The sequence below is a fragment of the Zeus faber genome (assembly GCF_960531495.2).
Source record: "Zeus faber genome assembly, chromosome: 19".
NCBI classification, from domain to species: Eukaryota; Metazoa; Chordata; class Actinopteri; order Zeiformes; family Zeidae; genus Zeus; species Zeus faber.
In genome coordinates, this window is record NC_137206.1 from 18,366,520 (window position 1) to 18,385,589 (window position 19,070).

General features: G+C 46.6%; 2 protein-coding genes across 2 annotated transcripts in view; both read left to right on the forward strand.

Annotated features, from left to right (window-relative positions):
- The first annotated feature begins 29 nt into the window (after positions 1-29).
- On the forward strand, positions 30-5,935 carry rnf6 (ring finger protein (C3H2C3 type) 6). Its single transcript, XM_080020567.1, has 4 exons — positions 30-85; positions 1,558-1,713; positions 1,884-2,006; positions 2,338-5,935. Exons 2-4 carry the CDS (start codon positions 1,572-1,574, stop codon positions 4,194-4,196), a joined length of 2,124 nt encoding a protein of 707 aa, XP_079876693.1. The 5' UTR covers positions 30-85; positions 1,558-1,571; the 3' UTR covers positions 4,197-5,935.
- Positions 5,936-6,388: 453 nt separating this feature from the next.
- Positions 6,389-19,070, forward strand: part of atp8a2 (ATPase phospholipid transporting 8A2) — a 62,397-nt gene continuing 49,715 nt past the window's right edge. Inside the window, exons 1-2 of the mRNA XM_080020410.1 lie at positions 6,389-6,637; positions 12,593-12,700. Of these exons, the coding sequence (XP_079876536.1) occupies positions 6,595-6,637; positions 12,593-12,700 (151 nt within the window). The 5' untranslated portion in view covers positions 6,389-6,594. The remainder of the gene's footprint in view (positions 6,638-12,592; positions 12,701-19,070) is intronic.

Genomic DNA, 19,070 nt, shown 5'->3' on the forward strand with positions numbered 1-19,070 from the left:
CGGTGTAGATGCAGCACTAGTGGTCCCATCTTGGTTTGAGAGGAGAGAGAAGAGCAAACCGTCCATATTACAGCTGCTTTGTCAGGTACTTAACTCATTTTATCGCTGTTGTCATCCACGTTAAACACTAAACCGGGGCGTGGCGCTTTTCCGGCGGCTACGCGACGTGATTCGCAGAGCCGTATTTCCAAATACGTTCGGGTGAGGATTTCGTCAGACTGCTGATTAGCTCGCTAGCCAACCAGCTAGCCTAGTGGGCTAAGTTCATACAGTAAGTGAAGCTAACTTGCTAGCGTCACTTTAGCACTAACTGCGTTGCGCATTCAAAATGACAGCTCGCGCCTTTGTGAGATACGGTAGACGGATTCTAGTGATCGTGTAATAACACCAACGATCTAATCAATGGGTACAACTGTAGGAAAACATATGAAAGATAAATTTGTCGGTACTATTCTTTGTGTCTCCCGATTGCCCTGCGCGTTCATGGAGACCTCCGTGCATTCCGTGGCCCTCCTCCGCGGTGGAGTGATTGGACAATCGGCCCGTTCTTCATCCTCCCTGGCCCGCTGATTAGCTGTCAGCTCGGGTGACGCCGCCTACTTTGTTGCTTCTATTCCCTGTCTTTCTCAACATGGCCTTCTGTATGGGGTTCCAGGATTAGCTAGCTAATGTTCTAACAGCTAGGGCTTCTCTTGTGATTGGGTCATGGAACCAATTATCTTAACCGCTCTCTCGGATTCGAGGTGGACTTGACATGTTAGATCTCGGACTATGAAGGGGTTTCAGTTACATTTTTACTCGAGCTCTTGCTGGCAGTATCTGTCGGCACAAAATGGATGGCGTTGTCCGACTTGAGATTTAACCAAACGTGCGTCCCTGGACGGTTAGTGTAACTAACATACTGGTGCATGAGTTGTGAGGTGAGTTGTTTGATAATGTAATTTTACTGAAATTCGTCCTGTCCGTTAAAACAACCCTTCCAGTGCATTAATTCTTAAGCCTGTACTGTCGTGAACTTGTTATGTTTGTCTTGATTTTTCATATATGCTCTATGGCAAATGAGCATATTTACTTAATTGCAAACTCCACCTTTCTGTGTGGAGTTTTGATGGTCTCCCCGTGCTCACATGGGTCTCGTCCAATATAAAATAACCCCAATCAAAAACATGCAGAACACTTCCTGTCCTGTCCCTGATCACGATATGGACCCACCACCAGGAATTTGTCCCTGACGCCAACGAAGAGAGGGCTGCCCACTGCTCCTGGCTGCCCCCTGGAGGAAGGACAGCTGGGATGGGAGAATATGCAGAAGTCAAAATTCTCTGTCATCGTTACCTGCGTGTGTGTGTGTGTTCGGGGTCACCACTCCCCCCTGCATGCATGTGTATGTGTGTTAAGTGCATAAGCACCTGAGACCAATAAATGAACTCTTCTTCTTATAATGAATAGAGTGGTGGTGACTTTGTGAAGCCTCTTCAAAAGATCATATTTGGAAGCGGGTAAGCTTCTGGTCGTGCTAGAACCCCTGACTCAAATCCTCACCCATCTCTCTGTCAGCGGTTTCCACGGTGATGGACCCTCCCGGTGGGCGAGATGAGCGGCGAAGGCAAGCAGAGCGTCTTCGACGGGAGGAGGCATACTATCACTTTATTAATGAGCTGAGTGAGGAGGAATATCGTCTTATGAGAGACAGCAACCTGCTGGGCACCCCTGGTAAGGAGAAACATATACTGTGCAAAAGGAATTAATTCATGTTCATGGGCATTTTAGGAAATGCGGGATATGCTGTAATTCTCTTGACCAACCACACATACACATTGGAGATTTAGGGAGAAATAGCTGTATTGTCCTGATGTGCTGACAGCTTGCATGTCGTTTCACAGGTGAGGTGACTGCTGAAGAGCTCCGTCAGCGTCTTGATGGAGCAAAAGAGCGCGTCTCATCTCAGCCCCATCCTGAACAGCGCCTGCAGGCGATGGAGTCTGGAGACCAGGAGGGCAGCAGCGGTGAGGGAGAGGAGAGGGTGGCTGGAGGGAGACGTGGTGGAGTAGGGGCAGGTAGGGAGATGAGGAAGGGAATGGCATCATTGGTCTAGCAATTCTGTTTAATTAGTTAACATTTAGCTTCTTTATAAAGATTACCGTCTTAAAATAGAAATGTATGTTGGTTGGTCTGAGTGAAGTTTAGCCTGTAGATGGTGGACATGCTTTTTGTGAGCCTATAATGTTGGGCACAGCTAATACATGGCTACAGGAGATGAGGCATTTGTTTAAACAGCAACCTGTCAATACACTTTTAATTTTGATTGTTAATCTAAACCATGTTGATTCTTTACAGGAACCACAGAGTCAGGAGCAGAATCTTCTAATGGCGACTCATTATTGGAGTGGCTAAACACTTTCAGGCGCACTGGCAATGCTACCCGGAGTGGGCAGAGTGGCAACCAGACATGGCGTGCTGTGAGTCGAACCAACCCTAACAGTGGAGAGTTCCGTTTCAGTCTCGAGATCAACATCAACCATGAGCAGCCAGAGCCCGGAGAACATAACGACACGCCTGACTCAGCAGATTTGTCAATGCCAGCTCCCACCACCACTTCAACCTCCATACGCACAGCCTCCTACTTCCCCTCCCCTCGCTCTTCGGCCTATGCCACCCCAAGGCCAGCCCCTTACCCAACTCCCCGCCCGGCCCTCAGTAGGAGGTCTCAGACCCGCCGCACGCGCAGCACTGCCACTGCCCCCCTGGGCACCCCAGTCATTTCTTCACCTATGCAACCCCCTGCCTCAGTTCTGAGGAGAGGTGTAGCCTCACAGTCTCAACCTCCGCCACCACCACCCCCTATTTCGCCCTCTACCCCAAGTGATCAAACGATGCCATTGCAACATCAGACCCTGAATGCAGCATTGGAGCATGGGCGTGATGAGGTGACGGCTTCTCTGGAATGTCCCCGTGTGTCGCCTCAATCTGCCTCCCAGGCCCCAACAGGGGGCCGGGAGTCACGTGGGAGTAGGACTCGATCCCGCGGCCGGATCCGCAGGGCTGCGGCTGGGCCGTCATCTCGCTCGTCACGGAGAAGCCGCTCCCCCTTAAATAGAACACCCATCACCGTTTCCACTCCACCGCCTAGCACTGAGGTCAATAGTTCCAACGTCCAAAACCCCGAGCCAAGCAGTGGAACTAGCTCCATTTCTATAGAGACGGGAGAGATTGTAGCAGAACCTGTTCCTTTAACTGAGCCGGTCACAGAGGCAGGAGACCATGAAAGTGAGTCTCATGTGGCTGGGGCAGGCAGTGCAGGCGTGCGCCGCCATCCAACCATCATGCTGGACCTCCAGGTGAGGAGGATTCGACCCGGGGAAAACCGGGACCGGGACAGCATTGCCAGCAGGACGCGTTCCCGTGCCCGAGTTGCAGAGAACACGGTCACCTTTGAAAGTGACAGTGGTGGGTTCAGGCGCACCATCTCTCGTTCAGAGCGGGCCGGGATCCGCACCTACGTCAGCACCATTAGAATCCCACTTAGGCGCATCAGTGAGACAGGTCTGGGAGAGCCCAACTCCACTGCTTTGCGTTCAATCTTGCGCCAGATTATGACTGGTTTCGGAGAGCTCAGCTCCCTCATGGAAACGGAAGCCGACTCTGAGACGGTTGCTCCCAGCCACCTGGACACCAGTGGTACCAACACCACCACCACCAGTCCCGCCTATCGGCTCCATGGAAGTGAGAATGTGTCTGGCCTTGGAGGTATAGGTGGTGCTGATCAGGAAAGGGTGGGGCTTGTGGGGAATGAGGAGGACCAGGGGGGTCAGGCAAGGGTAGGAGGTGTAGTTAGTCCTACTGAGGGGCGGGCCACTAGCAGAGACACCAACAACCTGGTGGAGAACGGCACTCTGCCCATTCTGCGACTAGCACACTTCTTCCTGCTGAATGATGAGGAGGACGAGGAGCACCCCCGAGGCTTGACTAAAGAGCAGATCGACAATCTGGCCACGCGCACCTACGGTCAGGCCAATCTGGAGGGGGAAGTGGGCCGCACATGCAGCGTATGCATCAACGAGTACGCCCAAGGCAACAAGCTGCGTCGCTTGCCCTGCTCCCACGAGTTCCACATTCACTGCATCGACCGCTGGCTCTCCGAGAACAACACCTGCCCCATCTGCAGGCAGCCCATACTGGCAGTGCATCAGGACTGACCCACGACCTCGCCCCCTCATCAATGAACTCACCTCTGTTGTTTTATGTGGAGCGAACTGAGCATGCCCGTGCGGGCGGCACATGTACATAATGCTTTGATGGTTTTAATTTCTCTTTAAAATCTTCATCCTGTTCAAGCTGAAGAAGGTAAAACCAAAAGCGTGGAGGATAAAAAGAAACAGACAACTTTAAATGCAGAGAATTAACAAAACTTTATTTTTTTAGACTCTTTTTGTTTTCAGTACTTTTTCTTTTCTTTTTGGTTTTCATTTCCTTCCTATGACTATCCTTGGCCTCATCATCCCAGTGCTTCAGAGGCCTCACATCAATGGATAGCACTAATGCTAAAGGATTTACAAAAGCCGCTGCTATCTAGTCTCTACTCTCAATGTCTGATGCCTGTGATGCCTCAAATCACAAATGGACTACACGGTTCGGTTTTGTTCATTATATGATGTAAATATCTCACTGACGCTTGTATTTTAAGGTTTTTGATGCGAGAAACTTTCGCACGCGCTGTCTGTTCTAAATGTAAGCAAGAAACCTTCAAGTTTTGTTTATCCGCTGTTGCAATCCTCTATTTTAATGCTGTGACCTTCATTTTAAAGCGATAACTCACAGTCTGTTATGAAAAGCCGTTCTAAGTAGACAAGTTTGCCATAATGTAGTTTGACCTTTTAAGTTTATACTTGCAAGGTGGGCTGAACATTTGTTTGACCTTCTCCATACATCTCTCACATGTATCAAAATTAGGAAAGGGATCCATACCATGGATACCATGTTAAACACGCCATACTATCCAAAAGGGAAGCACAGTTCAAAGTACAATACCCAAGGCAGATGATAATCAGTAAGTCGTTTTAGTTGTATACTTTCAAGCACTTGGCACTGTGAGAAATCTGTGATTATTATAGATGAGAAGTTGTGCAATAAGAAAGACAATACTTTTTAGTGCTCTTAACCATACATCTTAACCTCGGAAAATTGAGTGCCCAATTCTGAACTCCACCTCGAAGAAATCCGTCAAGTTCCAGCCTAGATCCATAGCTTATAACTTTTACCTTATTCACACAGAAACAAAGCAGTTTATTGTCTCCAAACCTGCCTTTACCGCCAATGGATGCTGAACAATGCTAGTCTCCAAGGGACGAGGCCCTTGTTATATATTTGAGTTTACGGATTACCTGTTCAGCCACTGACATTTCTAGAACACCTGTGTTTTCTTTACCTGTATGGTCCACCCAGTCTGTCATTGCTGTGGATACAATGTAGGTTACAGCAACAGTTTAGGAGAGGGAATAACAGTATGCAAGAGCTAGGTCATATTTGCAACTATAACAGATGGGCCACAAACTGTGTGTGTGTGTGTGTGTGTGTGTGTGTGTGTGTGTGTGTGTGTGTGTGTGTGTGTGTGTGTGTGTGTCCCGAAGCTGAAGGATTTGACTACACCGAATGTCCCAATAACAGTGGCTCTGAAAGCATAATTTTGTTCTTTTCTCTTTATTTTTTTTTTTATGTCCTCCAGAGAATTGGAGAGGGTTGTGGCCACCCAATTCGGAAGTGACTATTTATTCTGTTCCTATTTAATAAGATGAAAAACACAAAACTTTTGAAATATGAATATGTATTATGGTTCAATGTGATGAGATTAAAACAAAAAAAAATAAATAAAACAAATATGTATTATGTTACTATGTAATTGAATTTGGGTTTTCTTTGCTGGTCCCAAACAATGGAATAAAATACAGCTTTGTTATGCCTGGAAATCTCGAGTGTGTTGTGTTCCCGATCTTAATTCATAGCCCTGTGGCATTGACCGCGTCAATGCAAATGAAATGGAAACTCAAATAGTAAGTGAAAACCGTTTTGGAAGCTGTTTGGTCGTGCGAAACATTAAGCAAATAATTGCTTTCAACTCAACAAGATGATGGGGGTATATAATATTGTGAATTATTCTATACACGGGCAATTCAACACAAATGCAGGTGCCGGTGGCGCCTTTATTTTAAAAGTATTTTGTTTGAAATAAACAAGCAAACAAAATGACCGTTTTTGCCTGAGCTAATTTTCATGCCCGGGCTGAGTTCGCACGTTCGCGATGATTAGGCTAAAAAAAGCTGAGCGCCTAATAGACGTCGGGGACGCGCACGTATGTCACCCGATGCGCGCACCCCGCGCCGAGCAGCACGGAGGCCGAGCCCGCTCCTGACGCCGACCGCCGCGGCGAAACCTCCGCTCCTCCTCCCTCGCCGGTGCGACCGAAGGGCGATGATCCCCCCGCAGCGGCCGCGGGCCCGTACCGGGCCCGCGTCCCCCCGCCGTGCCGCCGAGCCGTGAGCGCGCCGGCGCCCCGGTGCGGTCCGTCCGCCCCGACGGAGATCACCGCTCACCAGCAGGATGTATTTCAACCGGAGGTCCAAGAAGATCCACAGCGAGGGAGGTGAGGCGGCGCCGCCCCGGGTTTGAGGCTCCGCGACGGAGCCGTGCGTCGGCTTTAGTCTCTACGGTGCTAAACGGGGTGTTCTCGCTGGAGGCCCGCGCGGGGGGAGGCGGGGGGGACACGGCGAGCCGTGTCGCGCCGCGCGGCTGGTGCGCAGTCACAGTGTGTTCGGAATGTAAATAACGGGAAGGCGCAGGCGTGGAGGGTGGAGGACGGGAGGGTGGAGGACTGCGGCACCGGGCGGCGGAGCTCGGAGGCCGGGCGCGCGCCGTACCCGTCTACTTAGGAGCCACGTGACCCTCCTCCTTATTCTAAAGCCCCACCTGCGTCTGGCCCCCCACCTGTGGAGGCCCCTGCGAGGCCCCGGCAGTGGAGTCCGTTTTGATAAGCTATTAATCAGCGGGCTCTGTTGCCTTGTTATCCGCCGCATTAAGTTTGGCAGCGCGCCGGTGTTTACCGCATTCCGTTCGTTGGAGAGCCGGGAAAGGCCAATTGGGGAATTCGTACAGATGCACCCCATGCGCACTGAAGTGTGTGTGTGTGTGTGTGTGTGTGTGTGTGTGTGTGTGTGTGTGTGTGCAGGCGATCAGCATTATATAAATCCTGCATCAACCCTTCAGTCGTGTTGTTTCAGTGTGCATGACAGCTCAGTGTTCAGTGTCGGAGGTCTGGGATGGTCTTAACATGAGGTATACGGAGACTTTGGACAACTTGGAGGACTGCTGCTATGGAACGCCATTTCAGTCAATATTCAATAAATAAATCCGCAAATTGTTCTTATGTGTATTTTTACTATGATTTTCCCATGACATTTTAATTTCAAAAGGAAGTTTTTCAAAAGACTACTTTAATTCATTTCCGGGGACTTTTATGTCATCAATTCCGCATTTATGTATTTCAGGGGACTTGTTTTCTAATGCCTCGCTTATTTATTTCAGGGGACTTTAATTTCACATTACATTTCCATTTCCATTCCTTATATGCAAATTAATGGGCCGTAGATATCTCACGGATTCAGAGCCGGCGGAGAGAGGGGGAGGACTCTATGCAACAGCGGTTGAAGTGGTCGCTCGGAGCTGGTCCTCAGCTCGCAATACCTCCTCGGTTGGAGCCAGGGGCCAGTAGGGAAAGCGCCGGTCACGGCGGAGGACCGCCACCTGGTTCTGCTTGACCAGCTTCACCCTGTACACCACGTCCGACAGCTGTTCCAGCACAGTGGGAGGGCCCAGCCCACTGGCTCAACGGAGGGGAAAGAGGCCCTTCTTTCTCTCCCGGGAGTAGACCCACAACCTGGGTCCGGGGTGCAAAGCCTCCGTACATTGCCTTACTCTCTGCACTCCCGCAGCGCTTGTGTTTGGTCACGGCCTCCGAAGCCCAGTTGACCCCGTTAAGGTCTGCCTGGTTAACCCATTCACCTCCCGCGGCCTTTCACGGCGGTTGTGGAGGTAGCTCAGGTCATGCTCCCTCTGCACCTCTGGCTCCGGAGTTGGCCCTAACACCAAGTCAACTGGGGCACAGACCTTGTGTCCAAACATAAGCGCTGCAGGAGTGCAGAGAGTAAGGCAATTTACGGAGGCCGGGTCCTGACAGAAGCAAGACTGCGACCCCCGCTGCCAGGGAATGGACTTTGCACTCGGGACCAAGGTGTGGGGAGAGAACCCCTGAAAAAAATAAATGTGAAATTATGAAATAAATGTCCCCTGAAATGAATAAAAGTAGTCCTTTGAAAAATGTCCTTTTTTTAAAATAAACTATGCTTTTATTTATTGAACTACAGTATATTTACGCATTTCTGTATTTACATTTACATTTATTTATATATTTATTGCCTCATTTATCTATTTCAGGATTTATTTCATATACATTTTTTTTTAATTTCATAGGCATATTCATTGATCAATTGATTTATTTATTAAATGGCGTTTCATAACTGCTGCTGTATTGGAGTGTCCTGGAATGGAGCCGCACATGTTAAGCTGGCCGTGTGTGTGGCTATTAGGAGTGACTGGCTCATAGGACACATTGTTGGGCTGTTGTGTGGTTGTGCGTATATGTGTCTCCATGCCTCTGGCTGGTTCTAGAAATAGAAAGCAGGGCAAATTGTCAGGAATGATGAGCTATGAACGCCAACTGGGCCACTTTCGCCAGGGGAGGGGCGTTTCTCTCCAGACGGACGAGGGAAAACACAACCAGGATACACTTTTTTTTATATTGCTCTCAATTGAACTGCAATAACTCACATAATTACAGGCATGCTCCCAAATGTATCACGCTTGGATTTTTAATTGGCAATGATATGGTTGTACTCGCTTACCCTGTAATTTAAATTTCAACTGCCCATGCAGTCAATTTCTTGACATGCAGTATGTATGACGCCGCCCTGCCTTTTTCATGCCAACTACCCCCTTATGCTCGCCATCATATTTCTAGACTTTCTCGCTGAATAGCAAGGCAAGTCCCATTTGTCAAGGTTTAGAATGATAGGGTCAAAGTGCTATTTGAGATACTATTGTATTCTTTCCAAAAGAAAACCCATGATTCCACAATTGCATCCCCGTATTCTAAGATCCGAGAGGAATAACACGAGCGGGGTAATCCTATACGGCTGTTACCGTACGCTCACACCACAAGTGACACGCAGCGACAAAGCGGCCGGAAGTCATTAATTTCCGATGGGAAGTGGCGACGAGGAGCGACGGGAGGAAATTGTGCGGAGTTCAACTTTATGCTGATAAGCTGTGATGCGAGGAGGGCGATGATACATTTCCGCTGGTCCACTAATAAACCCTGAAAAAAACCCTGAATTTGATGCCTACAAAACTTTTGTTTCCCAAAATGGAGGAGAAGCTCATCGTTGCGGGGTTGCCGATTTCCCTGTAATTCATGATGTATCGGTATTCATTTATAGAGACGTCATTAAAACAAGTGACAGAAGAAGATTTGGGAGATAGTTGGGATCCCTGGTGAGTAAAAATGTGAAAGTATCAAGTTCGATCTTTGGGCCATCTTCGGTTGCAAGGGCTAAAGGACACTATTTGAAACCAGCCTACCGACGATGAGGAAGAAGAAGACGGGCCAAAAAAATGCAGAGGCATGTGCCGGAGATGATCCAGTTTCTGGATGATAAAAGTCTGTCGCTGGTAATGCCGGGAGCGAAAGAGAATGGGTGGAAAAAAAAACGCTAGAGATTTTGAGAGACTTTTATGCAGGCAGAGGGAAGCCGCGCGTTAAATTAGCCCGGATACAGAACTGACTTCACTTCAAAAGTCGAGCCGTGAGAGTGTAGACCGAAGACGTTATCAGAGACGGTCGTCATCGAGGGCGACGAGACCTTGAGGAACTGAACATTCCTCAACGGAGAGCACGACAACACTCCCACTTGACCTCACATTGTTATCTTAAGGGGGGACCATTATGCCCCTTTTTACACATGTTAATATAGGTCTCTGAAGTCCCCAAAACATTGTTTTTTTTAATTTTCTTTTGCTAAAAATACCACACAGATGATGCAGTCGAGCCATTCTAACGTGCCTCAAATCCACCCCGTCTGAAAACAGGCCGTGTGAGTGGGAGGAGCCACCCTCCCAAGGGCCCCGAGTTCTGTGAGCCAATGGCGTTTGAGCATGGCTTCCTGGTTTCGTTCTATTGACTCCGTAACTTTCACTTATGAAACCGTATCAGTGCACCAAAATCAGTTTCTTAAGCAATCGTCGGAAAATAAAACGCGATAAATACATCTCCAGCTAAACACACCATTTTATTGGTTTTGTTTGGAGAAGGACACGGGCAGACGACCGTGTAAAGAAAGCCGTGACGAGCTGACCTGCCCTGGGCGGTCAGAGCAGTCGGAAGGTTCGATTTGTTGACAGCGATGACTTTGTCATTATTTTACCTCATTATTTTACAATTTGGCCTCGTCTAATATGAACAGCGGACGTTGCGATATTATATATGACAGAAAATAAGGAAAAGCATAATAACGTTGGCAACGCTGTTGATGATTAAGTTTGCAAAATGCTATGTTTGGGGATTAACCGTGTTTGTGAAATGTACATGACGCAAGGCAGAGAACCTTATGACGTTAAGATAACAATGTGAGAGCAAGCGGGGGTGGTGACATGTATGAAAATTGTGTTCTCGGAATAGAATAGAATAGAATATCTCTTTATTGTCATTGTACATGTAGGCTACAATGAGAATTTGTCCTCTGTATTTCACTCATCCTATAGTACCTATGAGTGGTGGGCAGTCCGCCCAGGGGACCAACTCCAGCTCGTTTGCCAGCGCCTTGGTCGGTTAAGGACTGTCACATGGACGATGAGCACAGCCAATGAGATGCACTCAGATGGATATGCGTGTATATAACAATGTCCGTGTATCAACAGGGCAGTAATGCAACATCATGGATGCAAACTGCCGTTAAACCTTACAGAAGAAGGAGAAAATGCGTGCAGTCCAGAATCCCCGTACCACCTCTGCCAACCGGTTGACGTCAAGCTCTCGTGGAGACTGCCCCTATACTTCCATATCGTTTGATGAAAAGTGTTTTTTGTTTAATATATACAGTATGCTGTCATGTAGCACAAACCACATGGTCTGAACACATGTGAATCTTTTCTGAGAAGTTAATCTGACGGGTATAAAAAAAAAAGCCCAGCTTATATAATTTGGACTGTGTCTGCATTTACACACTCACATACATCAACAAAGATGCAGATTCATGATGCATGATGTGTTTTGCGATTGTGTGTTTATTTTTATCATTAGTTGAAGAGTGCAGGAGAAAATGGAAGGGACACAAACAGGAGGGAGGGAAAGAAAGAGAGGAGGAGGAGTGGTGCAGGGGCAGCGGGAAGACACTTGATTTGTGGGGTGATGTTGCATATATGAATATATTAAATGTTATATTGTATTTTATCAATAAATATAAAAATAACAGCGTCACTTAGAAAATAAATATATTTGAAAAACAACATCTAAATAAATGAATGCAGCTATGGGCACATGAATCTGTTTATACGCTGCTATGGCAACTACTCAGCGATGAGTTGAGCAGGATCACCCACAAGCGACAGCGATGGCTTCTGTTGTGAGCGTACGTAGACAGCTCTACGGCGGTGTGAGCGTTCTGTTATCCGGTATGTACTGTATGTATTCCCAGACCCACGTTGCCTTCCCTGTAATCCCCTGCAGGTTAACCCCCTTGGATCTTTTCTCTAATTAGCATGCTGCAGAGTATCCCTGGTGGTTTCAGTGACGTCAGAAGCTGCCAATCTGTCTTACAGACACATATGTATGCTCTGAGTCAGAAGTGGGGCTTCTGATAAATGACACTGAGTGACAAAGCTCTTGATGAAAATGTTTTTAATATGTTATTGATTAAAATAAAACAAAATCAGAATACACAAACCAGCCATTCAGTGTGTGTTAGTTTCATCCTCTGAGTTTTATGGAATTGTCTGATTAATTTAACAAACTATCCGTCAAATTAAGTACAAATCTTGTGCCTGTGCAGGTGGCTCTAGTTTATGTGAGTCATATATCTCAGGTGGACACAGATAATGTCTGGTTGTCATGGCTGACAAGTTGTTAGCGATGCCACTTGGGGAATCGAGATGACAAACTGCAGCAAATCTCCTTTATAATGCAATGACATAAACTGGCCACTTAGTGGCACTCCTGTGCAAGCATTAAAAAAACCCTCTAGCATTTTGGATGGGTAATTTTCTTGGTATGACTCTCTGCAGTTAGGGTTGCCTACTGCTTAATTCTCTCACAGGGAGGCATCACATTTGACTCTGCACAATGAAAATGCAGGAAAAAAAACCACATTCACTGTGCTGTTATTGACTCACGTTTTGTGTGCAGTGTGTACGTATGCGTGGATGTGTTACTGACCTTCTGTCTTATGTTGTGTGTGTTGTTCTCTCCCGTGGCGGATTCTGGCGCCCACAGAGCAGTTAGTGTTGACCACCATTAGGCAGGAGACCACTGAACAACAGGACCCAGGCCCGGGTGCCAACGCTACCATGCGCGCCCGCCTCGCAGACCGCTTTGATAAAAGTGAGTTTACTCTTGATCAGACTGGATGGCGCCCCCTTCCTTTCCTCTCCGGAGTTCCAAGGTGCATGTGGCCACAAGGAATGGCTGAAGCAACAGTCTCCCAACTTCTGACCCTCAAGAGCTGCAAGGGTGGCTTGCTCTGATATGAATCCGCACACTATTGTAATGGCCTGAAACTAGATGTGGAGAACCCTGTAGCTCTCCGGGCCTGGTGTGATGATTCTGAAGAGTTGCATACTCACTGCATGCGCTTGTAGATAGACGGATGGTCACTCACCTCATGGTGTCAGGATAATCACATTGGTGCCTAGCTTATCACCTGTAAATTCACCTACACGTTTCTATATGCATGCATATCAAACATGTAAAACATGCCCATGCACATGGCATGCCTGAATAGAGCATGTACATGCATGCATGCATGTATGTAACTGTGAGCGGGGATAAGAAAGTGAGTAGGTCATTAGTAGATGCATGCTAGTTCTTTGCATGCTTTCTGTCATTATGTAGATGTATATGCGTATGTCTGCATGTGTGGGTGCGTGTAGGTTCATATTCAATGCCAATGTTGGGGTTATGCATGTCATGTGCCACGGTTGTGAAGATATGTACACATTGGTGTCAAAGGATATGTGTGTGTGTGTGTGTGTGTGTGTGTGTGTGTGTGTGTGTGTGTGTGTGTGTGTGTATATGTGTGTGTGTGAGCATACGCATATATTTGTGTCATCGTGTGTGTGTGTGTGTGTGTGTGTGTGTGTATGTACGTGGCGGTCTCACCTATAGGATTGTGAGTATGGATAAGCGGCAGGCCAAGTTGCAGAGTAAACACAGAGAGGATTACCATCCTTGTTCACATGGTGTGTAAGAGGCTTTCATTTGTTACTTTCTACTCCATCACCGTGGCACACTCCATCAGCAGCGGGCACACCAAAAGACCGGGTTTGCCTGGACCTTGGAAACCGGGAACAACCATGGGACGTAAGGGTCAGAAAGCCAAACGACATTCTGTAGGTAATAGTTTCCTGACCACGCAGTGAGATGTGACATGTGGAGGAAGGAATAGTTGTGCTAGTATTGAAATAATATATTTTCAATTGCATAAAATTATACACATTGCAACTACATTGTTAGGACAGCTTTGGGATCGTGAAAAACACCCAGGCTATCCCTTCTTGGCATACAATGTGGGTGCTTGTGTTTAGACAGCTGAAGATGAAAACAATAGTTCTACTATAACATAGTCATTATCTACTTCCCTGTTTAAGTCATTATATTCCTGAGCTGAAGGTTATAGAGTCTTGACGAGATCCAATTGAAAGGATAGACAATTCAAAAGCAAATTGACATGCCGTTTAAACCACAATGCCGACAGCTGGGATAATTCGCCAAGAACAATAGTTGCTGAAGGAGACGCAGTGGCGGTGGTTTGACATCCGAGTCCGTTCCGGGGTGAAGACTGTGGCGCGGCACCATGGCAGGGTCTGGTGAAATATGCTCGGCCATACTGGAGAATAAAGATGAATTATGCAGCCTGTCTGGATCCATTATTCAGGAGCCCGGCCTGCCTTTTAGCTGTGAAAGGTTGGCACCAGAAAAGGAGGGCAAGACACGTGGTCTGATGAAATAGATCTCCTGCGGGTACCTGTGTGCTTTTTTGATTGAGTTGTCCAGATTAGGCCTTTAGGTGAGCATCCACTGAACCTCCACTCTATAACAGTGTGATGGTTGGATGGATTTCTCTGGTTTAATATCGAAGACATCAATAATGAGAACAGAATTAACTACAAGACATAGGTTAGAGCCGCAGGAGCTGTGGAGAGGATGTTGACAGATACTGGAGCACAACGCCGATTCCCTACTTGCCCAGTTGTATTAGGTTGATGTGGAACCACACACGTCATCGATACGCTCAAAACTTAAATTCAACAAGTTTGCCTCAAGAAACTTTGATTCTCTTGGGAAGTGAGGGAATGTTTGCTGGCTACCGAAGACAAGTATATCATTCATCTTGTGGAGGCCTCGCCATCCAAATGTGTAGCTAGGAGTAACTGCGAGGAGGTCAGGGATGTTTGTTGAGGTAGGACAGGTCCGCTCTTCCCCTCCAGAAACTGTAGCCTTCCAGTTCTTTTGCATCTATCCAGGTGGCCAGAGTGCACCGTGTGTGACTGACCCGGCACGGTCACATGACAGAGCCTGGCAGGGGTCTGCCAACTCGACAGCGCTGCATCCATAAGTAGCTGAAGAGCTGAATGTTCCCTGACTCGATCAAAGATGAGTAATGGGCGCAATCGATCCAGCCGGGAATGAATCACTGTTGGAATGGGCTGCTGAGATGGCGGCTATTGACCTCCAGAGATAAAGAGAGCTTACGGGAGGTGGAGAAATACGCGAAACCAAGAGAGAAATAGATTTGACGTAAGTTTGTTAGTAAGTAGTTGACGTAAGGATGACGTCAAAACAGGCAGTGGGTGAAAACCTTTGTTGAGGGAGCAACCACCACTATGACGTAAGGTATATGAGAAGTTGCCATTGTTTGACAATTGTTGGATATGGGTTTATATAACAATGTGCGTGTATCAACAGGGCAGTAATGCAACATCATGGATGCAAACTTAAACCTTACAGAAGAAGGAGAAAATGCAGGGTCCCGAATCCCCGAACCACCTCTGCCAACCGGTTGACGTCAAGCTCTCGTGGAGACTGCCCTGATACTTCAATATTGTTTGATCAAAAGTGTTTCGTTTTTTTTAATATACAGTATGCTGTTATGTAGCACAAACCACATGGCCCGAACAGATGTGAATCTTTTTTGAGAAGTGAATCAGACGGGTATAAAAAAAGCCCAATTTATATAATTTGGACTGTGTGTGCATTTACACACTCACATACATCAACAAAGATAGAGACAGAAGGTTGCAATGTGTTTTGCGATTGTGTGTTTATTTTTATCATTAGTTGAAGAGTGCAGGACAAAAATGGATGGGGCACAAACAGAAGGGAGAGAAAGAAAGAGAGGAGGAGGAGTGGTGCAGGGGCAGCGGGAAGACACTTGATTTGTGGGGTGATGTTGCATATATGAATATATTAAATGTTATATTGTATTTTATAAATAAATATGAAAATAACAGCGTCACTTGAAAATAAATATATTTGAAAAACAACATCTAAATAAATGAATGCAGCTATGGGCACACAAATCTGTTTATACAGTGCTATGCTGCTATGACTACGCAAGGTATATGAGAAGTTGCCGTTGTTTGACAATTGTTTATTTTAGGCAGTGAAAGCTGGAGTGGAGGTTGAAAGAAGACTTGACTGAGTGGGGGAACGACAAAGGGAATATGTGACCCACCGCAGACTTTAGGTACATTTGGTAGCTTTTGACTTTGTTTGCATCATTTGAAAGTGAAGAATCAGAGCTTCAGAACAAGGTGTCACTTGTGCAAATCAAGCAAATATTTTTAAAGCTATTACTTGTTTATGACAAGGGTGTGGCAAACTGTATTTCCGAGATAATCACCCTCAAAGTATTCCCCCACACTTGGCTTAATTAGCCATCTCCCAGAATGCAAATGGTTTGGAGGACCAACAAAGCCACATGGCTACTTGTCACATAGCCACTTGACACCCTGCTGAATGGTGACTTGACACCCTGCTGAATGGGGCAATTTCTGTTGTTGTTCTTGAGTTTGAGGGAATGTTGAACAGCGTCATCGATACACAACATCTTTTGTTTTTAAAAAGGCTTTTATTTAACAGTAAGAATATACATGTTTTATAAAAGTGGAATTATTAAGGAGTTTAAAAGTGCGAACAACACAACAAAATGTAGGGTCTATCAATAATATGAGTCTGTATGTCAGCCTTGGTGTATAATTTAATATACAAATGTGCATATGCCAAATATCTTCAAAGATCTTGGAGTTATTATGTGGGCTAACCCCAACCCTACCCCAGCTACACTTTGAGAGCCTGTTTGGGGCCTCTTTTCATTTTATTTTCGCCCCTGGCTGCATTTGTGGGTAACTTGAGAATCTTGTGCATTGCTACTTGTTCATAATCTGCATCACCAACATCAACTGACTTCATCACGTTATAAATTTTTCCTTTGCAACAACAACGCGTATATCGTCAGTCTCCTCCGATGGTTCTTGAAAATATTCTGTTTCATCGTCACGTTCAGGTTGAAATCCACTGATTAAAATGTTCTCCGAGTCCGGGATAACGCCGGTATCAGATTCAGCACCGCTGTCGAAGAACTGACAATCATCGCCGAAAATGAAGTCCAGTACGCGCTGCTTACACTGACTAGGATCTATTGCACTGGTCAGATTAAGGTCCGCGATATGATTTACATCTTCCGCCACCCGCATCTTCTTTTCATAGACAAGGGAAACCGAAGGATCCTTGTCTTGTTTACGGAAGTGACCTCAGCATTACTTCTTTGTTCGTATATGCCCCCTTACACAATAATGTCTGTGTGTGTGTGTAAAAGTAGTATGATTTAAAGGTTGAACTCTATCAAAACGGTTTCACATTGTGAGTTCACATCAAATTGAATATGATCTTCACCTGGACAGTCGCTTTTAAAGGAAACGATCGATCGGCGTTGTTCAGCACCATTCAGCTTCTCGGTAAGTGAACTGTGTTTCCCCATGCAATCTAATGGGAATATTTAACTCCACGGTTTAACATTTTTCTACTATTTATAAATCAAACTTGGTTTTGAAAATATGTTGAGAGATAAAAAAAAACACAAAGAACATGAATCTGGAAAAATCAAGTTTTCCTTCTAGAAAGGTTTTTTCAACTTATTTGGCTGCTCCTGGTGATCCTAGAAATGCCCAATAGCGGGTTTTGCTGCGGTGGGTCACATATTCATTAAAAGGAAAGCAGAACAATGGGCTTATTTATCAAGTGTGTTCCTCTTCCCTTTGCAAGATAAGCTTGAACCCCTCAATCAGTGTCAACCTCACACACCATCTTGTTTGACCCCGGTGCCATTAGCTGCCATTAGCTGCCATGAGTTGCTTGTTGTAATTGTGACGTATGGCCTTTGTAACAGTGTGGTGAGCCAGATAGCCTGGTTATTATCAGTTTGAAAGTACGGACTTTGACCTTGACCCTTTTCCCTGAGGTCTGGAGACTGTGTGTAACAGTTCAGTAACAGATCACAACAAAGTTCCAACAAAGTGTGGCGGTTTGGATTTGAACTGGGCATGTAGAACTGGATGCAGTGTTGTGTGTGGTAATGCACATAACGTGCAACAATGCTGTTCTTTTGCGAGGAGGCACGGCAAACACACGCGTGTTTCATAGAAAATTGTCGGCCATACCACTCCCTCACTCCCTTGTATTTAAAAAGATAGAGGAGGGACCGCCGTTTCCCCACGTACACACATGCTCACGGTGGAAGACAAGAGGATCCGGGGTTCACCAACGACTGGATCAACACACACACGTCAAAGCTATAAAAAAGAAAAACAGCTCAACAAAAGAAGGGTTTGACAACTTGATACAGAACTCGTTTGGCCGCAGCCCTGTCGTGAATAGGGAGGAAAGGATACCGTATCTTCCATTCATTTTTAGTATGAGGAAACTTGATCCGTCCACCAGCACCAGTGGTTATTGTTGATTTCAATTATCTAGTTGATTATATCAGTGGTCAGTGAAGATAAGGGTGATGAAGTTATAGCGCTTTCCCCAACACACTACTTGGCATACAGTTCATGTTGTGTGAATATGGCGGGTTAAAGCGCCATTTCTTGTCTGTTGCAACTGACGCAACTTTTCAAAGTGTAAAATGAGCCTGGCGCGGGTGATCTCTTGACATCGCTCCTTCCTCCGAGACGCCATTCGATCTGACCCTTCTCCGAGCTCCACCAAGCCGAGACCGCGGAGAAAACGGGGGCCGCTGGCCCTTTAAATGCGGTCCCAGCGCTTTCCCTCCGCAGCCTCGACGGGTCTCCGGAGGGGATGGACCGCCGTTGTCTAGACTATTATCGGCGGGCAGAGCAACACACTGGAGGGCACGGCGGTCTGGAGGGCACGCCGGTTTGGAGGGCTTTGTCTAGCGGCAGAACGGCCGGGCGACGCGGCGGTTGAGTCTTGACTCCTGCCGGCCGCCGTCGTTCCAAAGGCGCAACATCGAGCGAGGCCGAGGGAAGGGAGCGAAGTGACCGGCGTGATACACAGCCTCCCCCTTCACCCGTACTCTCCTTCTACCTCCCAGCTGGGTAAAAAAAAACCAAAAAAACAAACAAAAAAAAAACACAACAACAACATCTAGAGTTGTTTGCGGGTTTTTTGTTTTGTTTTGTTTTGTTTTTTTGTTTGGTTGTTTCCGTCGTTTAGCGGCGCGACGCTCCGA